We start from the raw sequence: 26,298 nt of genomic DNA, 5'->3' as shown, positions 1-26,298 counted from the left end.
ATTTTTTTAACTTCACTGTGTGTAAAGTCCACCAAAAACAGAAAATCAATCATAAAAGGCAAACAAGAAAGAGTGACGACATGACTTCTTTATGACTAAATCTCTGTTCTTAACAAATTGTCATCTTGGCCACTTTGCCTTAAACTTAGTTAAATGACACTACTATGAGCTCTTCTGGTTCTTTGCATGGCATATTGCAGTTGTGTGTGTGTGTGAGGTGGGGGGTGCTTCCTCTAATCGAAAAGCAGTGGTGAGGAACCTGACAGAGGCACCTGCTCAAAGCATGAACGAACAGAATAAAGGGGTACGTCTCTAAGGATGGTCCCTGGGACTTCAACATCAACATCACCTGGGTACTTGTCAGAAATGCCAAACCTCAGGCTCCCCATGTCATCAGAACCTGGAGGATGTGTCCCGACATATTTAACAGGCCCTTCGGATGACTGCCGCATCCCGACGTTGGACTATCGCTAAGTAGAGCAGGAGAAACAGTAACTGAACAAAGTTACCTTGACTAACATCCATTCCGATTTCCAGTGGACACGCCCCCTCCCCACAAAAAAAAAAAAAAAAAATGTGCTGTACCTTTCCCAGGTCTGGGGATAAATTCTGAGGAGAGGCACATTCGGATTTTGCTACATTTCCTTTCTGTTCCATTGAAGAGTATTTTTAAATACGAACGACATAAGAATGAAGGTGAGGCTAAGTCTTTCAGAATCTAAAGACCATCCAGAGAAAGGCAACACAAAGATATGTGACCGCAAACTTAACCCTTCCGGAACTACGAATCAGGGCAGTGGCGGGACCCATTCAGATAGTGGCCTGCCACGGTTTTAGGGTAGACAACGTGACCCAGAGACAGAAACACCCCCCAGAAAACCCATTCCCGTGGCAGGGGTCAACAACGTCACACACACATAGACAGCTGTCCCCTTCCTCATTGCTCAACAGTGACCCATACTACAGGGCCTTTTCCTCTTGTCTCATGCCCCTTCCCACATGCCACCCTATGCACATGGAGTTCCCTCCCCACTGACCATTGGAAGAAATGCACGGCCAGAGATAGGTTGGCCCTGATCCCATCCCGCTAGGGGATACACGAGGGGAGGGGAAGAATGTAATTGCAAATGCCACCTATCAGGTAACAGCCCTCTGCAGAGGAAGGGGAGAAGACAGTGGTCCAGAAGATGCCAGTGGTGTGAGTCAGGAGGAAAAGCAGACCTGACAGAATTGATCCCATCTAGAAAGGAAAATTTGTGTCCCACGAGCTTAAACCATTACATAGACAAACACTACTGTGCATCTGATAATTACTTAAATAATGGGTAAACAACAACAAGGAAGACGGGTTGACAAATCACCCGGTTTGGGCAGTATATAGAGGCCATGGCACGAGGACAGACACTTCCACACTCAAGACCTTCGCTTTCCTGGAAACCCACCCAGAACCTCCAGCCTCTGACACCATGGTCAACTCCTGTTGTGGCTCCGTCTGCTCTGACCAGGGCTGTGGCGAGGAGTCCTGCTGCCGCCCCAGCTGCTGCCAGACCACCTGCTGCAGGACCACCTGCTGCCGCCCCAGCTGCTGTGTGTCCAGCTGCTGCCGCCCCTCCTGCTGCGGCTCCAGCTGCTGCAGGCCCAGCTGCTGCGGCTCCAGCTGCTGCCGCCCCACCTGCTGTCAGACCACCTGCTGCAGGACCACCTGCTGCCGCCCCAGCTGCTGTGTGTCCAGCTGCTGCCGCCCCTCCTGCTGTGGCTCCAGCTGCTGTGGCTCCAGCTGCTGCAGGCCCAGCTGCTGCATCTCTAGCTGCTGCCGCCCCTCCTGCTGTGGTTCCAGCTGCTGTGGCTCCAGCTGCTGCAGGCCCAGCTGCTGCACCTCTAGCTGCTGCCGCCCCACCTGCTGCCAGACTACCTGCTGCAGGACCACCTGCTGCCGCCCCAGCTGCTGTGTGTCCAGCTGCTGCCGCCCCTCCTGCTGCGGCTCCAGCTGCTGCAGGCCCAGCTGCTGTGTGTCCAGCTGCTGCCGCCCCACCTGCTGCCAGACCACCTGCTGCAGGACCACCTGCTGCCGCCCCAGCTGCTGTGTGTCCAGCTGCTGCCGCCCCAGCTGTTGCTAGACCACCTGCTGCTCCCCAACCTGCTCTAGTGGCTTCTGCTGCTGAGGATCCTGGCCGGCACCCCGCTGACTTTCATCAACCAATCTTCCTCAGGTAGTCCCACTGTGCGCGGAATCGTGACAGGACAACTGTCAAGCCTCAGTTCCGGCCGCCCTGTCAACAGACGTGGCCTCCAAATGCACTCCCCCACCAACAACACCCTCCTCCCCGCCTCCTCCTTACTAGCTCCCTCCCAAGGGAATACGGAGCTTGCATTTTCTCTGAAACCTCTCAGCCAGCGTGTCATCCCACTCACACTCTTCTTTCCTGCCAGGTTTCCTCATATAGAGATGCTCCTATACCTCAAATAAACCTGAACGTCTCCAGGCATACAGATCGAAGGGCCTTGTGTCTCATTATTTTTCCCTCGTGAACTGTTACCCTTAGCGGGTCGGTTGTATTTCTGGTGCTCCCTGCAGAAAGGGGAGTCCACCGCAGAGGACTTTAGGATTTCCACCTCTATCCCCTCAGCACTCTCCACGCTGACATCGACACTGGTGGTTTATAGCAAGCACCCGCTGCTCTCTGCTGAGCCCTTTGTCTAGATGAGGGAGGAAATTCTTGGCAGGCCACAGCTAGGGAGAGGAAGTCTCTAGGAGAAGTCCTCAACCAGTGGGCAGCACTTGGTGGATGAAGTGCTCTAGCCCCTTTCCCCTCGAGTGGGGGGTGTGAGACCAGGGGTCCTCAGCCAGGACTGCACCTCAGCCACCTACAGGGCTTACCTGCTCTGGAAATCATTCTGGATTGGCTTCCATCCCTTCCCTGGATCACTTCTCACGTTCCCTACGGCGCTTCTTGAGATCACCTCCCAAACAAACTACTTGCTCTCAGACCTCTGTTTTTGGAGCCTGCTCCTGACATCACCCTAACGCCAGCCTTCCGGAGCTCAGGATCAGGGCCTTCGAAACATTTCCATACAACAGGCACGGTAACCGTGGTGGCAGGCCACCCCTGAACATTATTCTCCACGGAAGCACTTGATCTTTTCACTATATGCTGTTTCTTCCTACAGTATTTGCACACTTGGTCTTAGACTATGGGTCTCCAGTTCCTAAAGTATCATTCTCCGCCCCTGAGGGACAGGACACGCTCCCATGAGGAACTCAGACCACCATGTTAGGAGCTGTCTCCCTAGAGGAGGCCTGTTTCAGGGGAACGGTCCCCATCTGCGATGCTTACACCGCACTCAAAAAACCAGAGACTAAAACACGATGTGCAAGGAAGACCTCTCGGGAGAAATCCGTGAGAAACAGAGGGAGAGGGCGCCTGGGTGGCTCAGTTGGTTAAGCAACTGTCTTCGACTCAGGTCATGGTCCCGGAGTCCCAGGATCAAGTCCCGCATCGGGCTCCCAGCTCCATGGGAAGTCTGCCTCTCCCTCTGAACTTCTCGCCTCTCATGCTCTCTCTCACTGTTTCTCTCTCAAAAAAGTAAATAAAATCATTTTAAAAAAAAGAAAAGAAAAGAAATGGAGGGAGACAAATTAGGGGTCTAAAAGGAACGAATGCAAAATGTGGTTTCCGTCCAATTCCACGCCCACTTGCCGACCCCACAGATGAGGGGTGTGGACTGGGGTAGGGGACTGCTCCTCTTAGAGGCAAGTGGGCTGAGCCTATGTACTCCTACATCACCTATCACTAGCCGTGGACAACCCCTGGTGCGTAGAAAGAAGGGAGGGTCCAGATGCCCAGCTGTGGTCCACCCCTAGGTCGACACAATTCCCTGAAGAACAGTGTGGGTGAACAGCGGGAGCCACGAGTAGCACCATACTCTGCACTAGCGTGCGGATCAGGGCATTTAAGGCAAAAGACACCCGAATGAATATCCATATCTACCCCTGCCTCTGCTCATGTCTATGGTTTGCTCTCATTAACCTCGCTCCATGGGGTCTGCCACCACTTCTACAAAAACTTACAAGACAGGGAGTTAGAGGGTGGCTCCTCTGCTCCTTTAGCTGACTTGCCTGGGACACTGACCTCAAACCCCATCCCTGAGAGTGCCGAGCCCATGATTCCTATGTCCTCTTCAGGCTACACTACTTGCTCATCGGCAGTTGGTTCTGGGAATAGCAATACCAAGAATGCCCCCTGTGGATCCGCTCAATGCTAAACATCTTCCTAATGGCTCCCAGAGCTCCCTTCTGTGCTTGATGATTTCCTGACACTAGAAACCCAAAGGGATAAGGTGCCACCCAGAGTTTTCATACCAATCACATTTGACCATGTTCCCCTCAAGCTAGCTTTCCTCTCTTGGAGACACGACCCCTAGATGCACACAGCCTACACTTAGAGGAGAAGGAGGCACAAATTCCCCCAAATGGATCACCGGGATGAAGATGATGCGCAAACTTCTCCTTGCACTCTAACCTCTAGATCCGTTTATTCATACAGGGGCCATGAAAGGTTTTGGATATCCTGCAGTCCAGTTCAACGCAGGTCCCATGTCCGAAAGCCTGCCAACATATGAGTATTCCAGATTCCCATGGGTCAATGGCTATAGATTGCTGGGCAAGGACTAAGGAAATTCTATGATACACACTTCCTGTGGTCCTTCATCCAAAAAGACTGGTCTCTCCATTGATGAGTTAATGGGTCTGAGAACAGCCTGGGGTCCTCAAACTATGTCAGGGATCATGACCTTCCATTGGGATCAAGAACCTCGGCCTTTGTTCCTGTATTCTTAAGCTCTTTTAAGGACACACACACACACACACACACACACACCCCAAGGTGCACTGTATTTGGCTACCTATATCCTTGTTGGACTGTTTCAGGGGGAGAAAGAGAGACAGAGACAGAGATGGAGAGAGACCAAGCTCAGTCAGGGTGAGGGGCTGATGGAGAAGCAGACTCTCATCTGAGCAGGGAGCCCGATGCGGGGCTCCATCCCAACCCTTCAGGACCATGACCTGAGCCAAAGGCAGAAGCTGAACCGACTGAGCTCCCCAGGAGCCACGTCCACCTCCCCAGCCCCCGGCTGCCCATATCCCCTTATGAGGGACACCATGCTCTATGATCCATATCGTTAGGTCTCTGAGGGTTTCACATCATTCTGACCCTTGGCATTCCAATCTGGTTGGCCATCACATAATAATACACACATTACTTCCTAGAGTTAAATGCTGCCATCTGGACTCGGCCATTCAGGGATATTATCCTCCCATTATTCCTAGGGAGCATATTCCTGGTCCCAGCAATCCCAACACAACCTCTGACTTCAGAGAATGGGCAGTACTACCTCAGTGACCTGCTGACACCGATACTTGATGACTCCTGGATAGCTGAGTAAACAAGAGTGCCCCCAGATCTCTCCTAGGGAATCGAGGCCGTTTGGACTTTCTGGCTTTAGGACCACATCAGTTTTAGCACTTCTCATTCTCCGCATGGTTCCTTTTTTTTTTTTTCTTTTCCCTTTTAAGATTTTTTATTTATTTATTTATTAGACAGAATGAGAGAGACAGAGACAGAGACAGAGACAGAGAGAGACAGAGAGAGATCACAAGTAGGCAGAGAACCAGGCAGAGAGAGAGGGAAGCAGGCTTCCTGCTGAGCAGAGAGCCCGATGCGGGGCTTGATCCCAGGACCCCGAGATCGTGACCTGAGCCAAAGACAGAGGCTTAACACACTGAGCCTTCCAGGTGCCCCTTCTCTGCACTTTTTAATTCCTCCTTTCTCACCTGTGTGAGCAGTCGTCCTAGATGAATTTGTTCTGCTTATCCGTTCTTACACAGTACTACCGCAAAATTTAGCAGTTTCAAGTGACACTCATTTACGATCTCAGTTTCTGTGGATCCGATATCTCGGTAGGTACGGCCCACCTAGACCCTCCATTTCACCGGGTTTCCCAGGGCTGCACGCAAGGTGCTGCCTGGCACTGAGGTCTCAGGTGAGGGCTCCACTGGGGAAGAAGCCACTTCTCACTTCACTTACATGCTCCCTGGCGGGATTCAGTTCCTTGAGGCCCGCTAGAGTAGGGACCTTGCTTCCTTGCTGGATGGTGAATCGGGACTGTGCTCAGTTCTCTGCTGCAAGGATCTCTCCCACATTGTACCAGGCTTCATCAAAGCCAGAGACAGAGAGAGAGAGAGAGAGAGAGAGAGAGAAGGGGTTGGCTTTGAGATGAAAGCCACAGCCCTTGGAAACTCAGCCCCTTGATGGTGCCATCTGCCATGGTTTAGAAGCACGTTACTTGACAGGAGGGAAATACAGGAGACCGTGAACACCAAGTGGTGGATAGCATCTTGAAGGCCATCTTGGAGTCTGCCGACCAGAACTCTTCCATAATACTGAGTGAAAGAATCAAATCAGAATTCTCTTTTGAAAAATCAGAAACATATAAAAATCAAACTATGTTGTTTAGGTGTGCATACCCACCTAATAAGACCATAAGGAAAATAAATGAAAACGTTACTTGAAAAATCAGCACGGTAATCATCTGTAGCATGGGAAAAACGACTCTGGTCAACAAAGGACATGTCAAGAGCCTTCTTGGTGGCAACAGAGTTCTATTTCGGGACTCAAGCTTTGGCTATACAAGTATTTGCTCCATAACTGTTTTGTATCTTATGCTCGTATAGGCCACATGTTTTTCAGTTCTATGCATTTTCCATCAGATGAAAGATTTGTTTAAAAAATTAGGGTGAACTGAAATCCATACTCTATTTAAGATTTTAAATGAAAGCTTACCTTTAGGGACGGATGGTCTCCCTACCATGAAATTTAAAGCTATGACTTCAAAGGAGTCTTGGTACGTCACTAGGACGGCGCCGACTGAACTAGTGATATATGTGCATCAACATTAGTGATTCTTACAGGCAGAAGCCAAGTCAATGGTGCCCAACCAAAGAGAAATTCTACAGACTATATGAATAGTATGTACACACACACACACACACACACACACGCGCACACTAGACCTACGTGTAGTGTCTGTTTGATGTTCCAGATCAAAAGAGATCCATGGTAAAAGAAAACCTACTGAAACAGCAATCACCTCTGTGACTGGGAGGACGTTATTAAAGGGCAGGTGGGGCCCGTCCAGTATAATGGAAATGTTCTATCCCGATAGATGCGGGGATTACACGGATGGGCTTCTGTGTATCAAAATTCACCACTATGGACGACTACACACAGGATTTTTTTAACTTCACTGTGTGTAAAGTCCACCAAAAACAGAAAATCAATCATAAAAGGCAAACAAGAAAGAGTGACGACATGACTTCTTTATGACTAAATCTCTGTTCTTAACAAATTGTCATCTTGGCCACTTTGCCTTAAACTTAGTTAAATGACACTACTATGAGCTCTTCTGGTTCTTTGCATGGCATATTGCAGTTGTGTGTGTGTGTGAGGTGGGGGGTGCTTCCTCTAATCGAAAAGCAGTGGTGAGGAACCTGACAGAGGCACCTGCTCAAAGCATGAACGAACAGAATAAAGGGGTACGTCTCTAAGGATGGTCCCTGGGACTTCAACATCAACATCACCTGGGTACTTGTCAGAAATGCCAAACCTCAGGCTCCCCATGTCATCAGAACCTGGAGGATGTGTCCCGACATATTTAACAGGCCCTTCGGATGACTGCCGCATCCCGACGTTGGACTATCGCTAAGTAGAGCAGGAGAAACAGTAACTGAACAAAGTTACCTTGACTAACATCCATTCCGATTTCCAGTGGACACGCCCCCTCCCCACAAAAAAAAAAAAAAAAAATGTGCTGTACCTTTCCCAGGTCTGGGGATAAATTCTGAGGAGAGGCACATTCGGATTTTGCTACATTTCCTTTCTGTTCCATTGAAGAGTATTTTTAAATACGAACGACATAAGAATGAAGGTGAGGCTAAGTCTTTCAGAATCTAAAGACCATCCAGAGAAAGGCAACACAAAGATATGTGACCGCAAACTTAACCCTTCCGGAACTACGAATCAGGGCAGTGGCGGGACCCATTCAGATAGTGGCCTGCCACGGTTTTAGGGTAGACAACGTGACCCAGAGACAGAAACACCCCCCAGAAAACCCATTCCCGTGGCAGGGGTCAACAACGTCACACACACATAGACAGCTGTCCCCTTCCTCATTGCTCAACAGTGACCCATACTACAGGGCCTTTTCCTCTTGTCTCATGCCCCTTCCCACATGCCACCCTATGCACATGGAGTTCCCTCCCCACTGACCATTGGAAGAAATGCACGGCCAGAGATAGGTTGGCCCTGATCCCATCCCGCTAGGGGATACACGAGGGGAGGGGAAGAATGTAATTGCAAATGCCACCTATCAGGTAACAGCCCTCTGCAGAGGAAGGGGAGAAGACAGTGGTCCAGAAGATGCCAGTGGTGTGAGTCAGGAGGAAAAGCAGACCTGACAGAATTGATCCCATCTAGAAAGGAAAATTTGTGTCCCACGAGCTTAAACCATTACATAGACAAACACTACTGTGCATCTGATAATTACTTAAATAATGGGTAAACAACAACAAGGAAGACGGGTTGACAAATCACCCGGTTTGGGCAGTATATAGAGGCCATGGCACGAGGACAGACACTTCCACACTCAAGACCTTCGCTTTCCTGGAAACCCACCCAGAACCTCCAGCCTCTGACACCATGGTCAACTCCTGTTGTGGCTCCGTCTGCTCTGACCAGGGCTGTGGCGAGGAGTCCTGCTGCCGCCCCAGCTGCTGCCAGACCACCTGCTGCAGGACCACCTGCTGCCGCCCCAGCTGCTGTGTGTCCAGCTGCTGCCGCCCCTCCTGCTGCGGCTCCAGCTGCTGCAGGCCCAGCTGCTGCGGCTCCAGCTGCTGCCGCCCCACCTGCTGTCAGACCACCTGCTGCAGGACCACCTGCTGCCGCCCCAGCTGCTGTGTGTCCAGCTGCTGCCGCCCCTCCTGCTGTGGCTCCAGCTGCTGTGGCTCCAGCTGCTGCAGGCCCAGCTGCTGCATCTCTAGCTGCTGCCGCCCCTCCTGCTGTGGTTCCAGCTGCTGTGGCTCCAGCTGCTGCAGGCCCAGCTGCTGCACCTCTAGCTGCTGCCGCCCCACCTGCTGCCAGACTACCTGCTGCAGGACCACCTGCTGCCGCCCCAGCTGCTGTGTGTCCAGCTGCTGCCGCCCCTCCTGCTGCGGCTCCAGCTGCTGCAGGCCCAGCTGCTGTGTGTCCAGCTGCTGCCGCCCCACCTGCTGCCAGACCACCTGCTGCAGGACCACCTGCTGCCGCCCCAGCTGCTGTGTGTCCAGCTGCTGCCGCCCCAGCTGTTGCTAGACCACCTGCTGCTCCCCAACCTGCTCTAGTGGCTTCTGCTGCTGAGGATCCTGGCCGGCACCCCGCTGACTTTCATCAACCAATCTTCCTCAGGTAGTCCCACTGTGCGCGGAATCGTGACAGGACAACTGTCAAGCCTCAGTTCCGGCCGCCCTGTCAACAGACGTGGCCTCCAAATGCACTCCCCCACCAACAACACCCTCCTCCCCGCCTCCTCCTTACTAGCTCCCTCCCAAGGGAATACGGAGCTTGCATTTTCTCTGAAACCTCTCAGCCAGCGTGTCATCCCACTCACACTCTTCTTTCCTGCCAGGTTTCCTCATATAGAGATGCTCCTATACCTCAAATAAACCTGAACGTCTCCAGGCATACAGATCGAAGGGCCTTGTGTCTCATTATTTTTCCCTCGTGAACTGTTACCCTTAGCGGGTCGGTTGTATTTCTGGTGCTCCCTGCAGAAAGGGGAGTCCACCGCAGAGGACTTTAGGATTTCCACCTCTATCCCCTCAGCACTCTCCACGCTGACATCGACACTGGTGGTTTATAGCAAGCACCCGCTGCTCTCTGCTGAGCCCTTTGTCTAGATGAGGGAGGAAATTCTTGGCAGGCCACAGCTAGGGAGAGGAAGTCTCTAGGAGAAGTCCTCAACCAGTGGGCAGCACTTGGTGGATGAAGTGCTCTAGCCCCTTTCCCCTCGAGTGGGGGGTGTGAGACCAGGGGTCCTCAGCCAGGACTGCACCTCAGCCACCTACAGGGCTTACCTGCTCTGGAAATCATTCTGGATTGGCTTCCATCCCTTCCCTGGATCACTTCTCACGTTCCCTACGGCGCTTCTTGAGATCACCTCCCAAACAAACTACTTGCTCTCAGACCTCTGTTTTTGGAGCCTGCTCCTGACATCACCCTAACGCCAGCCTTCCGGAGCTCAGGATCAGGGCCTTCGAAACATTTCCATACAACAGGCACGGTAACCGTGGTGGCAGGCCACCCCTGAACATTATTCTCCACGGAAGCACTTGATCTTTTCACTATATGCTGTTTCTTCCTACAGTATTTGCACACTTGGTCTTAGACTATGGGTCTCCAGTTCCTAAAGTATCATTCTCCGCCCCTGAGGGACAGGACACGCTCCCATGAGGAACTCAGACCACCATGTTAGGAGCTGTCTCCCTAGAGGAGGCCTGTTTCAGGGGAACGGTCCCCATCTGCGATGCTTACACCGCACTCAAAAAACCAGAGACTAAAACACGATGTGCAAGGAAGACCTCTCGGGAGAAATCCGTGAGAAACAGAGGGAGAGGGCGCCTGGGTGGCTCAGTTGGTTAAGCAACTGTCTTCGACTCAGGTCATGGTCCCGGAGTCCCAGGATCAAGTCCCGCATCGGGCTCCCAGCTCCATGGGAAGTCTGCCTCTCCCTCTGAACTTCTCGCCTCTCATGCTCTCTCTCACTGTTTCTCTCTCAAAAAAGTAAATAAAATCATTTTAAAAAAAAGAAAAGAAAAGAAATGGAGGGAGACAAATTAGGGGTCTAAAAGGAACGAATGCAAAATGTGGTTTCCGTCCAATTCCACGCCCACTTGCCGACCCCACAGATGAGGGGTGTGGACTGGGGTAGGGGACTGCTCCTCTTAGAGGCAAGTGGGCTGAGCCTATGTACTCCTACATCACCTATCACTAGCCGTGGACAACCCCTGGTGCGTAGAAAGAAGGGAGGGTCCAGATGCCCAGCTGTGGTCCACCCCTAGGTCGACACAATTCCCTGAAGAACAGTGTGGGTGAACAGCGGGAGCCACGAGTAGCACCATACTCTGCACTAGCGTGCGGATCAGGGCATTTAAGGCAAAAGACACCCGAATGAATATCCATATCTACCCCTGCCTCTGCTCATGTCTATGGTTTGCTCTCATTAACCTCGCTCCATGGGGTCTGCCACCACTTCTACAAAAACTTACAAGACAGGGAGTTAGAGGGTGGCTCCTCTGCTCCTTTAGCTGACTTGCCTGGGACACTGACCTCAAACCCCATCCCTGAGAGTGCCGAGCCCATGATTCCTATGTCCTCTTCAGGCTACACTACTTGCTCATCGGCAGTTGGTTCTGGGAATAGCAATACCAAGAATGCCCCCTGTGGATCCGCTCAATGCTAAACATCTTCCTAATGGCTCCCAGAGCTCCCTTCTGTGCTTGATGATTTCCTGACACTAGAAACCCAAAGGGATAAGGTGCCACCCAGAGTTTTCATACCAATCACATTTGACCATGTTCCCCTCAAGCTAGCTTTCCTCTCTTGGAGACACGACCCCTAGATGCACACAGCCTACACTTAGAGGAGAAGGAGGCACAAATTCCCCCAAATGGATCACCGGGATGAAGATGATGCGCAAACTTCTCCTTGCACTCTAACCTCTAGATCCGTTTATTCATACAGGGGCCATGAAAGGTTTTGGATATCCTGCAGTCCAGTTCAACGCAGGTCCCATGTCCGAAAGCCTGCCAACATATGAGTATTCCAGATTCCCATGGGTCAATGGCTATAGATTGCTGGGCAAGGACTAAGGAAATTCTATGATACACACTTCCTGTGGTCCTTCATCCAAAAAGACTGGTCTCTCCATTGATGAGTTAATGGGTCTGAGAACAGCCTGGGGTCCTCAAACTATGTCAGGGATCATGACCTTCCATTGGGATCAAGAACCTCGGCCTTTGTTCCTGTATTCTTAAGCTCTTTTAAGGACACACACACACACACACACACACACACCCCAAGGTGCACTGTATTTGGCTACCTATATCCTTGTTGGACTGTTTCAGGGGGAGAAAGAGAGACAGAGACAGAGATGGAGAGAGACCAAGCTCAGTCAGGGTGAGGGGCTGATGGAGAAGCAGACTCTCATCTGAGCAGGGAGCCCGATGCGGGGCTCCATCCCAACCCTTCAGGACCATGACCTGAGCCAAAGGCAGAAGCTGAACCGACTGAGCTCCCCAGGAGCCACGTCCACCTCCCCAGCCCCCGGCTGCCCATATCCCCTTATGAGGGACACCATGCTCTATGATCCATATCGTTAGGTCTCTGAGGGTTTCACATCATTCTGACCCTTGGCATTCCAATCTGGTTGGCCATCACATAATAATACACACATTACTTCCTAGAGTTAAATGCTGCCATCTGGACTCGGCCATTCAGGGATATTATCCTCCCATTATTCCTAGGGAGCATATTCCTGGTCCCAGCAATCCCAACACAACCTCTGACTTCAGAGAATGGGCAGTACTACCTCAGTGACCTGCTGACACCGATACTTGATGACTCCTGGATAGCTGAGTAAACAAGAGTGCCCCCAGATCTCTCCTAGGGAATCGAGGCCGTTTGGACTTTCTGGCTTTAGGACCACATCAGTTTTAGCACTTCTCATTCTCCGCATGGTTCCTTTTTTTTTTTTTCTTTTCCCTTTTAAGATTTTTTATTTATTTATTTATTAGACAGAATGAGAGAGACAGAGACAGAGACAGAGACAGAGAGAGACAGAGAGAGATCACAAGTAGGCAGAGAACCAGGCAGAGAGAGAGGGAAGCAGGCTTCCTGCTGAGCAGAGAGCCCGATGCGGGGCTTGATCCCAGGACCCCGAGATCGTGACCTGAGCCAAAGACAGAGGCTTAACACACTGAGCCTTCCAGGTGCCCCTTCTCTGCACTTTTTAATTCCTCCTTTCTCACCTGTGTGAGCAGTCGTCCTAGATGAATTTGTTCTGCTTATCCGTTCTTACACAGTACTACCGCAAAATTTAGCAGTTTCAAGTGACACTCATTTACGATCTCAGTTTCTGTGGATCCGATATCTCGGTAGGTACGGCCCACCTAGACCCTCCATTTCACCGGGTTTCCCAGGGCTGCACGCAAGGTGCTGCCTGGCACTGAGGTCTCAGGTGAGGGCTCCACTGGGGAAGAAGCCACTTCTCACTTCACTTACATGCTCCCTGGCGGGATTCAGTTCCTTGAGGCCCGCTAGAGTAGGGACCTTGCTTCCTTGCTGGATGGTGAATCGGGACTGTGCTCAGTTCTCTGCTGCAAGGATCTCTCCCACATTGTACCAGGCTTCATCAAAGCCAGAGACAGAGAGAGAGAGAGAGAGAGAGAGAGAGAAGGGGTTGGCTTTGAGATGAAAGCCACAGCCCTTGGAAACTCAGCCCCTTGATGGTGCCATCTGCCATGGTTTAGAAGCACGTTACTTGACAGGAGGGAAATACAGGAGACCGTGAACACCAAGTGGTGGATAGCATCTTGAAGGCCATCTTGGAGTCTGCCGACCAGAACTCTTCCATAATACTGAGTGAAAGAATCAAATCAGAATTCTCTTTTGAAAAATCAGAAACATATAAAAATCAAACTATGTTGTTTAGGTGTGCATACCCACCTAATAAGACCATAAGGAAAATAAATGAAAACGTTACTTGAAAAATCAGCACGGTAATCATCTGTAGCATGGGAAAAACGACTCTGGTCAACAAAGGACATGTCAAGAGCCTTCTTGGTGGCAACAGAGTTCTATTTCGGGACTCAAGCTTTGGCTATACAAGTATTTGCTCCATAACTGTTTTGTATCTTATGCTCGTATAGGCCACATGTTTTTCAGTTCTATGCATTTTCCATCAGATGAAAGATTTGTTTAAAAAATTAGGGTGAACTGAAATCCATACTCTATTTAAGATTTTAAATGAAAGCTTACCTTTAGGGACGGATGGTCTCCCTACCATGAAATTTAAAGCTATGACTTCAAAGGAGTCTTGGTACGTCACTAGGACGGCGCCGACTGAACTAGTGATATATGTGCATCAACATTAGTGATTCTTACAGGCAGAAGCCAAGTCAATGGTGCCCAACCAAAGAGAAATTCTACAGACTATATGAATAGTATGTACACACACACACACACACACACACACGCGCACACTAGACCTACGTGTAGTGTCTGTTTGATGTTCCAGATCAAAAGAGATCCATGGTAAAAGAAAACCTACTGAAACAGCAATCACCTCTGTGACTGGGAGGACGTTATTAAAGGGCAGGTGGGGCCCGTCCAGTATAATGGAAATGTTCTATCCCGATAGATGCGGGGATTACACGGATGGGCTTCTGTGTATCAAAATTCACCACTATGGACGACTACACACAGGATTTTTTTAACTTCACTGTGTGTAAAGTCCACCAAAAACAGAAAATCAATCATAAAAGGCAAACAAGAAAGAGTGACGACATGACTTCTTTATGACTAAATCTCTGTTCTTAACAAATTGTCATCTTGGCCACTTTGCCTTAAACTTAGTTAAATGACACTACTATGAGCTCTTCTGGTTCTTTGCATGGCATATTGCAGTTGTGTGTGTGTGTGAGGTGGGGGGTGCTTCCTCTAATCGAAAAGCAGTGGTGAGGAACCTGACAGAGGCACCTGCTCAAAGCATGAACGAACAGAATAAAGGGGTACGTCTCTAAGGATGGTCCCTGGGACTTCAACATCAACATCACCTGGGTACTTGTCAGAAATGCCAAACCTCAGGCTCCCCATGTCATCAGAACCTGGAGGATGTGTCCCGACATATTTAACAGGCCCTTCGGATGACTGCCGCATCCCGACGTTGGACTATCGCTAAGTAGAGCAGGAGAAACAGTAACTGAACAAAGTTACCTTGACTAACATCCATTCCGATTTCCAGTGGACACGCCCCCTCCCCACAAAAAAAAAAAAAAAAAAAATGTGCTGTACCTTTCCCAGGTCTGGGGATAAATTCTGAGGAGAGGCACATTCGGATTTTGCTACATTTCCTTTCTGTTCCATTGAAGAGTATTTTTAAATACGAACGACATAAGAATGAAGGTGAGGCTAAGTCTTTCAGAATCTAAAGACCATCCAGAGAAAGGCAACACAAAGATATGTGACCGCAAACTTAACCCTTCCGGAACTACGAATCAGGGCAGTGGCGGGACCCATTCAGATAGTGGCCTGCCACGGTTTTAGGGTAGACAACGTGACCCAGAGACAGAAACACCCCCCAGAAAACCCATTCCCGTGGCAGGGGTCAACAACGTCACACACACATAGACAGCTGTCCCCTTCCTCATTGCTCAACAGTGACCCATACTACAGGGCCTTTTCCTCTTGTCTCATGCCCCTTCCCACATGCCACCCTATGCACATGGAGTTCCCTCCCCACTGACCATTGGAAGAAATGCACGGCCAGAGATAGGTTGGCCCTGATCCCATCCCGCTAGGGGATACACGAGGGGAGGGGAAGAATGTAATTGCAAATGCCACCTATCAGGTAACAGCCCTCTGCAGAGGAAGGGGAGAAGACAGTGGTCCAGAAGATGCCAGTGGTGTGAGTCAGGAGGAAAAGCAGACCTGACAGAATTGATCCCATCTAGAAAGGAAAATTTGTGTCCCACGAGCTTAAACCATTACATAGACAAACACTACTGTGCATCTGATAATTACTTAAATAATGGGTAAACAACAACAAGGAAGACGGGTTGACAAATCACCCGGTTTGGGCAGTATATAGAGGCCATGGCACGAGGACAGACACTTCCACACTCAAGACCTTCGCTTTCCTGGAAACCCACCCAGAACCTCCAGCCTCTGACACCATGGTCAACTCCTGTTGTGGCTCCGTCTGCTCTGACCAGGGCTGTGGCGAGGAGTCCTGCTGCCGCCCCAGCTGCTGCCAGACCACCTGCTGCAGGACCACCTGCTGCCGCCCCAGCTGCTGTGTGTCCAGCTGCTGCCGCCCCTCCTGCTGCGGCTCCAGCTGCTGCAGGCCCAGCTGCTGCGGCTCCAGCTGCTGCCGCCCCACCTGCTGTCAGACCACCTGCTGCAGGACCACCTGCTGCCGCCCCAGCTGCTGTGTGTCCAGCTGCTGCCGCCCCTCCTGCTGTGGCTCCAGCTGCTGTGGCTCCAGCTGCTGCAGGCCCAGCTGCTGCATCTCTAGCTGCTGCCGCCCCTCCTGCTGTGGTTCCAGCTGCTGTGGCTCCAGCTGCTGCAGGCCCAGCTGCTGCACCTCTAGCTGCTGCCGCCCCACCTGCTGCCAGACTACCTGCTGCAGGACCACCTGCTGCCGCCCCAGCTGCTGTGTGTCCAGCTGCTGCCGCCCCTCCTGCTGCGGCTCCAGCTGCTGCAGACCCAGCTGCTGTGTGTCCAGCTGCTGCCGCCCCACCTGCTGCCAGACCACCTGCTGCAGGACCACCTGCTGCCGCCCCAGCTGCTGTGTGTCCAGCTGCTGCCGCCCCAGCTGTTGCTAGACCACCTGCTGCTCCCCAACCTGCTCTAGTGGCTTCTGCTGCTGAGGATCCTGGCCGGCACCCCGCTGACTTTCATCAACCAATCTTCCTCAGGTAGTCCCACTGTGCGCGGAATCGTGACAGGACAACTGTCAAGCCTCAGTTCCGGCCGCCCTGTCAACAGACGTGGCCTCCAAATGCACTCCCCCACCAACAACACCCTCCTCCCCGCCTCCTCCTTACTAGCTCCCTCCCAAGGGAATACGGAGCTTGCATTTTCTCTGAAACCTCTCAGCCAGCGTGTCATCCCACTCACACTCTTCTTTCCTGCCAGGTTTCCTCATATAGAGATGCTCCTATACCTCAAATAAACCTGAACGTCTCCAGGCATACAGATCGAAGGGCCTTGTGTCTCATTATTTTTCCCTCGTGAACTGTTACCCTTAGCGGGTCGGTTGTATTTCTGGTGCTCCCTGCAGAAAGGGGAGTCCACTGCAGAGGACTTTAGGATTTCCACCTCTATCCCCTCAGCACTCTCCACGCTGACATCGACACTGGTGGTTTATAGCAAGCACCCGCTGCTCTCTGCTGAGCCCTTTGTCTAGATGAGGGAGGAAATTCTTGGCAGGCCACAGCTAGGGAGAGGAAGTCTCTAGGAGAAGTCCTCAACCAGTGGGCAGCACTTGGTGGATGAAGTGCTCTAGCCCCTTTCCCCTCGAGTGGGGGGTGTGAGACCAGGGGTCCTCAGCCAGGACTGCACCTCAGCCACCTACAGGGCTTACCTGCTCTGGAAATCATTCTGGATTGGCTTCCATCCCTTCCCTGGATCACTTCTCACGTTCCCTACGGCGCTTCTTGAGATCACCTCCCAAACAAACTACTTGCTCTCAGACCTCTGTTTTTGGAGCCTGCTCCTGACATCACCCTAACGCCAGCCTTCCGGAGCTCAGGATCAGGGCCTTCGAAACATTTCCATACAACAGGCACGGTAACCGTGGTGGCAGGCCACCCCTGAACATTATTCTCCACGGAAGCACTTGATCTTTTCACTATATGCTGTTTCTTCCTACAGTATTTGCACACTTGGTCTTAGACTATGGGTCTCCAGTTCCTAAAGTATCATTCTCCGCCCCTGAGGGACAGGACACGCTCCCATGAGGAACTCAGACCACCATGTTAGGAGCTATCTCCCTAGAGGAGGCCTGTTTCAGGGGAACGGTCCCCATCTGCGATGCTTACACCGCACTCAAAAAACCAGAGACTAAAACACGATGTGCAAGGAAGACCTCTCGGGAGAAATCCGTGAGAAACAGAGGGAGAGGGCGCCTGGGTGGCTCAGTTGGTTAAGCAACTGTCTTCGGCTCAGGTCATGGTCCCGGAGTCCCAGGATCGAGTCCCGCATCGGGCTCCCAGCTCCATGGGAAGTCTGCCTCTCCCTCTGAACTTCTCGCCTCTCATGCTCTCTCTCACTGTTTCTCTCTCAAAAAAGTAAATAAAATCATTTTTAAAAAAAGAAAAGAAAAGAAATGGAGGGAGACAAATTAGGGGTCTAAAAGGAACGAATGCAAAATGTGGTTTCCGTCCAATTCCACGCCCACTTGCCGACCCCACAGATGAGGGGTGTGGACTGGGGTAGGGGACTGCTCCTCTTAGAGGCAAGTGGGCTGAGCCTATGTACTCCTACATCACCTATCACTAGCCGTGGACAACCCCTGGTGCGTAGAAAGAAGGGAGGGTCCAGATGCCCAGCTGTGGTCCACCCCTAGGTCGACACAATTCCCTGAAGAACAGTGTGGGTGAACAGCGGGAGCCACGAGTAGCACCATACTCTGCACTAGCGTGCGGATCAGGGCATTTAAGGCAAAAGACACCCGAATGAATATCCATATCTACCCCTGCCTCTGCTCATGTCTATGGTTTGCTCTCATTAACCTCGCTCCATGGGGTCTGCCACCACTTCTACAAAAACTTACAAGACAGGGAGTTAGAGGGTGGCTCCTCTGCTCCTTTAGCTGACTTGCCTGGGACACTGACCTCAAACCCCATCCCTGAGAGTGCCGAGCCCATGATTCCTATGTCCTCTTCAGGCTACACTACTTGCTCATCGGCAGTTGGTTCTGGGAATAGCAATACCAAGAATGCCCCTGTGGATCCGCTCAATGCTAAACATCTTCCTAATGGCTCCCAGAGCTCCCTTCTGTGCTTGATGATTTCCTGACACTAGAAACCCAAAGGGATAAGGTGCCACCCAGAGTTTTCATACCAATCACATTTGACCATGTTCCCCTCAAGCTAGCTTTCCTCTCTTGGAGACACGACCCCTAGATGCACACAGCCTACACTTAGAGGAGAAGGAGGCACAAATTCCCCCAAATGGATCACCGGGATGAAGATGATGCGCAAACTTCTCCTTGCACTCTAACCTCTAGATCCGTTTATTCATACAGGGGCCATGAAAGGTTTTGGATATCCTGCAGTCCAGTTCAACGCAGGTCCCATGTCCGAAAGCCTGCCAACATATGAGTATTCCAGATTCCCATGGGTCAATGGCTATAGATTGCTGGGCAAGGACTAAGGAAATTCTATGATACACACTTCCTGTGGTCCTTCATCCAAAAAGACTGGTCTCTCCATTGATGAGTTAATGGGTCTGAGAACAGCCTGGGGTCCTCAAACTATGTCAGGGATCATGACCTTCCATTGGGATCAAGAACCTCGGCCTTTGTTCCTGTATTCTTAAGCTCTTTTAAGGACACACACACACACACACACACACACACACACCCCAAGGTGCACTGTATTTGGCTACCTATATCCTTGTTGGACTGTTTCAGGGGGAGAAAGAGAGACAGAGACAGAGATGGAGAGAGACCAAGCTCAGTCAGGGTGAGGGGCTGATGGAGAAGCAGACTCTCATCTGAGCAGGGAGCCCGATGCGGGGCTCCATCCCAACCCTTCAGGACCATGACCTGAGCCAAAGGCAGAAGCTGAACCGACTGAGCTCCCCAGGAGCCACGTCCACCTCCCCAGCCCCCGGCTGCCCATATCCCCTTATGAGGGACACCATGCTCTATGATCCATATCGTTAGGTCTCTGAGGGTTTCACATCATTCTGACCCTTGGCATTCCAATCTGGTTGGCCATCACATAATAATACACACATTACTTCCTAGAGTTAAATGCTGCCATCTGGACTCGGCCATTCAGGGATATTATCCTCCCATTATTCCTAGGGAGCATATTCCTGGTCCCAGCAATCCCAACACAACCTCTGACTTCAGAGAATGGGCAGTACTACCTCAGTGACCTGCTGACACCGATACTTGATGACTCCTGGATAGCTTAGTAAACAAGAGTGCCCCCAGATCTCTCCTAGGGAATCGAGGCCGTTTGGACTTTCTGGCTTTAGGACCACATCAGTTTTAGCACTTCTCATTCTCCGCATGGTTCCTTTTTTTTTTTCTTTTCCCTTTTAAGATTTTTTATTTATTTATTTATTAGACAGACTGAGAGAGACAGACAGAGACAGAGACAGAGACAGAGAGAGACAGAGAGAGATCACAAGTAGGCAGAGAACCAGGCAGAGAGAGAGGGAAGCAGGCTTCCTGCTGAGCAGAGAGCCCGATGCGGGGCTTGATCCCAGGACCCCGAGATCGTGACCTGAGCCAAAGACAGAGGCTTAACACACTGAGCCTTCCAGGTGCCCCTTCTCTGCACTTTTTAATTCCTCCTTTCTCACCTGTGTGAGCAGTCGTCCTAGATGAATTTGTTCTGCTTATCCGTTCTTACACAGTACTACCGCAAAATTTAGCAGTTTCAAGTGACACTCATTTACGATCTCAGTTTCTGTGGATCCGATATCTCGGTAGGTACGGCCCACCTAGACCCTCCATTTCACCGGGTTTCCCAGGGCTGCACGCAAGGTGCTGCCTGGCACTGGGGTCTCAGGTGAGGGCTCCACTGGGGAAGAAGCCACTTCTCACTTCACTTACATGCTCCCTGGCGGGATTCAGTTCCTTGAGGCCCGCTAGAGTAGGGACCTTGCTTCCTTGCTGGATGGTGAATCGGGACTGTGCTCAGTTCTCTGCTGCAAGGATCTCTCCCACATTGTACCAGGCTTCATCAAAGCCAGAGACAGAGAGAGAGAGAGAGAGAGAGAGAGAGAGAGAGAGAGAAGGGGTTGGCTTTGAGATGAAAGCCACAGCCCTTGGAAACTCAGCCCCTTGATGGTGCCATCTGCCATGGTTTAGAAGCACGTTACTTGACAGGAGGGAAATACAGGAGACCGTGAACACCAAGTGGTGGATAGCATCTTGAAGGCCATCTTGGAGTCTGCCGACCAGAACTCTTCCATAATACTGAGTGAAAGAATCAAATCAGAATTCTCTTTTGAAAAATCAGAAACATATAAAAATCAAACTATGTTGTTTAGGTGTGCATACCCACCTAATAAGACCATAAGGAAAATAAATGAAAACGTTACTTGAAAAATCAGCACGGTAATCATCTGTAGCATGGGAAAAACGACTCTGGTCAACAAAGGACATGTCAAGAGCCTTCTTGGTGGCAACAGAGTTCTATTTCGGGACTCAAGCTTTGGCTATACAAGTATTTGCTCCATAACTGTTTTGTATCTTATGCTCGTATAGGCCACATGTTTTTCAGTTCTATGCATTTTCCATCAGATGAAAGATTTGTTTAAAAAATTAGGGTGAACTGAAATCCATACTCTATTTAAGATTTTAAATGAAAGCTTACCTTTAGGGACGGATGGTCTCCCTACCATGAAATTTAAAGCTATGACTTCAAAGGAGTCTTGGTACGTCACTAGGACGGCGCCGACTGAACTAGTGATATATGTGCATCAACATTAGTGATTCTTACAGGCAGAAGCCAAGTCAATGGTGCCCAACCAAAGAGAAATTCTACAGACTATATGAATAGTATGTACACACACACACACACACACACACACGCGCACACTAGACCTACGTGTAGTGTCTGTTTGATGTTCCAGATCAAAAGAGATCCATGGTAAAAGAAAACCTACTGAAACAGCAATCACCTCTGTGACTGGGAGGACGTTATTAAAGGGCAGGTGGGGCCCGTCCAGTATAATGGAAATGTTCTATCCCGATAGATGCGGGGATTACACGGATGGGCTTCTGTGTATCAAAATTCACCACTATGGACGACTACACACAGGATTTTTTTAACTTCACTGTGTGTAAAGTCCACCAAAAACAGAAAATCAATCATAAAAGGCAAACAAGAAAGAGTGACGAGATGACTTCTTTATGACTAAATCTCTGTTCTTAACAAATTGTCATCTTGGCCACTTTGCCTTAAACTTAGTTAAATGACACTACTATGAGCTCTTCTGGTTCTTTGCATGGCATATTGCAGTTGTGTGTGTGTGTGAGGTGGGGGGTGCTTCCTCTAATCGAAAAGCAGTGGTGAGGAACCTGACAGAGGCACCTGCTCAAAGCATGAACGAACAGAATAAAGGGGTACGTCTCTAAGGATGGTCCCTGGGACTTCAACATCAACATCACCTGGGTACTTGTCAGAAATGCCAAACCTCAGGCTCCCCATGTCATCAGAACCTGGAGGATGTGTCCCGACATATTTAACAGGCCCTTCGGATGACTGCCGCATCCCGACGTTGGACTATCGCTAAGTAGAGCAGGAGAAACAGTAACTGAACAAAGTTACCTTGACTAACATCCATTCCGATTTCCAGTGGACACGCCACCTCCCCACAAAAAAAAAAAAAAAAAATGTGCTGTACCTTTCCCAGGTCTGGGGATAAATTCTGAGGAGAGGCACATTCGGATTTTGCTACATTTCCTTTCTGTTCCATTGAAGAGTATTTTTAAATATGAACGACATAAGAATGAAGGTGAGGCTAAGTCTTTCAGAATCTAAAGACCATCCAGAGAAAGGCAACACAAAGATATGTGACCGCAAACTTAACCCTTCCGGAACTACGAATCAGGGCAGTGGCGGGACCCATTCAGATAGTGGCCTGCCACGGTTTTAGGGTAGACAACGTGACCCAGAGACAGAAACACCCCCCAGAAAACCCATTCCCGTGGCAGGGGTCAACAACGTCACACACACATAGACAGCTGTCCCCTTCCTCATTGCTCAACAGTGACCCATACTACAGGGCCTTTTCCTCTTGTCTCATGCCCCTTCCCACATGCCACCCTATGCACATGGAGTTCCCTCCCCACTGACCATTGGAAGAAATGCACGGCCAGAGATAGGTTGGCCCTGATCCCATCCCGCTAGGGGATACACGAGGGGAGGGGAAGAATGTAATTGCAAATGCCACCTATCAGGTAACAGCCCTCTGCAGAGGAAGGGGAGAAGACAGTGGTCCAGAAGATGCCAGTGGTGTGAGTCAGGAGGAAAAGCAGACCTGACAGAATTGATCCCATCTAGAAAGGAAAATTTGTGTCCCACGAGCTTAAACCATTACATAGACAAACACTACTGTGCATCTGATAATTACTTAAATAATGGGTAAACAACAACAAGGAAGACGGGTTGACAAATCACCCGGTTTGGGCAGTATATAGAGGCCATGGCACGAGGACAGACACTTCCACACTCAAGACCTTCGCTTTCCTGGAAACCCACCCAGAACCTCCAGCCTCTGACACCATGGTCAACTCCTGTTGTGGCTCCGTCTGCTCTGACCAGGGCTGTGGCGAGGAGTCCTGCTGCCGCCCCAGCTGCTGCCAGACCACCTGCTGCAGGACCACCTGCTGCCGCCCCAGCTGCTGTGTGTCCAGCTGCTGCCGCCCCTCCTGCTGCGGCTCCAGCTGCTGCAGGCCCAGCTGCTGCGGCTCCAGCTGCTGCCGCCCCACCTGCTGTCAGACCACCTGCTGCAGGACCACCTGCTGCCGCCCCAGCTGCTGTGTGTCCAGCTGCTGCCGCCCCTCCTGCTGTGGCTCCAGCTGCTGTGGCTCCAGCTGCTGCAGGCCCAGCTGCTGCATCTCTAGCTGCTGCCGCCCCTCCTGCTGTGGTTCCAGCTGCTGTGGCTCCAGCTGCTGCAGGCCCAGCTGCTGCACCTCTAGCTGCTGCCGCCCCACCTGCTGCCAGACTACCTGCTGCAGGACCACCTGCTGCCGCCCCAGCTGCTGTGTGTCCAGCTGCTGCCGCCCCTCCTGCTGCGGCTCCAGCTGCTGCAGACCCAGCTGCTGTGTGTCCAGCTGCTGCCGCCCCACCTGCTGCCAGACCACCTGCTGCAGGACCACCTGCTGCCGCCCCAGCTGCTGTGTGTCCAGCTGCTGCCGCCCCAGCTGTTGCTAGACCACCTGCTGCTCCCCAACCTGCTCTAGTGGCTTCTGCTGCTGAGGATCCTGGCCGGCACCCCGCTGACTTTCATCAACCAATCTTCCTCAGGTAGTCCCACTGTGCGCGGAATCGTGACAGGACAACTGTCAAGCCTCAGTTCCGGCCGCCCTGTCAACAGACGTGGCCTCCAAATGCACTCCCCCACCAACAACACCCTCCTCCCCGCCTCCTCCTTACTAGCTCCCTCCCAAGGGAATACGGAGCTTGCATTTTCTCTGAAACCTCTCAGCCAGCGTGTCATCCCACTCACACTCTTCTTTCCTGCCAGGTTTCCTCATATAGAGATGCTCCTATACCTCAAATAAACCTGAACGTCTCCAGGCATACAGATCGAAGGGCCTTGTGTCTCATTATTTTTCCCTCGTGAACTGTTACCCTTAGCGGGTCGGTTGTATTTCTGGTGCTCCCTGCAGAAAGGGGAGTCCACTGCAGAGGACTTTAGGATTTCCACCTCTATCCCCTCAGCACTCTCCACGCTGACATCGACACTGGTGGTTTATAGCAAGCACCCGCTGCTCTCTGCTGAGCCCTTTGTCTAGATGAGGGAGGAAATTCTTGGCAGGCCACAGCTAGGGAGAGGAAGTCTCTAGGAGAAGTCCTCAACCAGTGGGCAGCACTTGGTGGATGAAGTGCTCTAGCCCCTTTCCCCTCGAGTGGGGGGTGTGAGACCAGGGGTCCTCAGCCAGGACTGCACCTCAGCCACCTACAGGGCTTACCTGCTCTGGAAATCATTCTGGATTGGCTTCCATCCCTTCCCTGGATCACTTCTCACGTTCCCTACGGCGCTTCTTGAGATCACCTCCCAAACAAACTACTTGCTCTCAGACCTCTGTTTTTGGAGCCTGCTCCTGACATCACCCTAACGCCAGCCTTCCGGAGCTCAGGATCAGGGCCTTCGAAACATTTCCATACAACAGGCACGGTAACCGTGGTGGCAGGCCACCCCTGAACATTATTCTCCACGGAAGCACTTGATCTTTTCACTATATGCTGTTTCTTCCTACAGTATTTGCACACTTGGTCTTAGACTATGGGTCTCCAGTTCCTAAAGTATCATTCTCCGCCCCTGAGGGACAGGACACGCTCCCATGAGGAACTCAGACCACCATGTTAGGAGCTGTCTCCCTAGAGGAGGCCTGTTTCAGGGGAACGGTCCCCATCTGCGATGCTTACACCGCACTCAAAAAAACCAGAGACTAAAACACGATGTGCAAGGAAGACCTCTCGGGAGAAATCCGTGAGAAACAGAGGGAGAGGGCGCCTGGGTGGCTCAGTTGGTTAAGCAACTGTCTTCGACTCAGGTCATGGTCCCGGAGTCCCAGGATCGAGTCCCGCATCGGGCTCCCAGCTCCATGGGAAGTCTGCCTCTCCCTCTGAACTTCTCGCCTCTCATGCTCTCTCTCACTGTTTCTCTCTCAAAAAAGTAAATAAAATCATTTTTAAAAAAAGAAAAGAAAAGAAATGGAGGGAGACAAATTAGGGGTCTAAAAGGAACGAATGCAAAATGTGGTTTCCGTCCAATTCCACGCCCACTTGCCGACCCCACAGATGAGGGGTGTGGACTGGGGTAGGGGACTGCTCCTCTTAGAGGCAAGTGGGCTGAGCCTATGTACTCCTACATCACCTATCACTAGCCGTGGACAACCCCTGGTGCGTAGAAAGAAGGGAGGGTCCAGATGCCCAGCTGTGGTCCACCCCTAGGTCGACACAATTCCCTGAAGAACAGTGTGGGTGAACAGCGGGAGCCACGAGTAGCACCATACTCTGCACTAGCGTGCGGATCAGGGCATTTAAGGCAAAAGACACCCGAATGAATATCCATATCTACCCCTGCCTCTGCTCATGTCTATGGTTTGCTCTCATTAACCTCGCTCCATGGGGTCTGCCACCACTTCTACAAAAACTTACAAGACAGGGAGTTAGAGGGTGGCTCCTCTGCTCCTTTAGCTGACTTGCCTGGGACACTGACCTCAAACCCCATCCCTGAGAGTGCCGAGCCCATGATTCCTATGTCCTCTTCAGGCTACACTACTTGCTCATCGGCAGTTGGTTCTGGGAATAGCAATACCAAGAATGCCCCTGTGGATCCGCTCAATGCTAAACATCTTCCTAATGGCTCCCAGAGCTCCCTTCTGTGCTTGATGATTTCCTGACACTAGAAACCCAAAGGGATAAGGTGCCACCCAGAGTTTTCATACCAATCACATTTGACCATGTTCCCCTCAAGCTAGCTTTCCTCTCTTGGAGACACGACCCCT

At 51.2% G+C, this 26,298-nt stretch overlaps 3 protein-coding genes across 4 annotated transcripts in view; all 3 read left to right on the top strand.

Moving 5' to 3' along the window:
* The window catches only part of LOC308356903 (uncharacterized protein), a gene marked incomplete at both ends in the record, with an annotated part of 118,596 nt that overhangs the window by 27,908 nt on the left and 64,390 nt on the right, over positions 1-26,298 (top strand). The gene's annotated exons all lie outside the window — the stretch shown is intronic.
* Positions 8,754-9,404, top strand: LOC308356932 (uncharacterized protein; the record flags this gene model as incomplete). Its single annotated transcript, XM_080826326.1, has 1 exon — positions 8,754-9,404. One exon carries the CDS (start codon positions 8,754-8,756, stop codon positions 9,402-9,404), a length of 651 nt encoding a protein of 216 aa, XP_080682452.1.
* Positions 23,345-24,363, top strand: LOC308356929 (uncharacterized protein; the record flags this gene model as incomplete). The annotated part of the gene is made up of 1 exon (XM_080826323.1): positions 23,345-24,363. The coding sequence occupies one exon, from the start codon at positions 23,345-23,347 to the stop codon at positions 23,993-23,995; it is 651 nt and encodes a 216-aa protein (XP_080682449.1). The 3' UTR covers positions 23,996-24,363.

The sequence above is a fragment of the Martes martes genome (assembly GCF_963455335.1).
Source record: "Martes martes genome assembly, chromosome: 16".
Classification (NCBI taxonomy): Eukaryota; Metazoa; Chordata; class Mammalia; order Carnivora; family Mustelidae; genus Martes; species Martes martes.
Note: the sequence above shows the minus strand (reverse complement) of the source record. Positions and strands in the feature narration are given on the sequence as shown.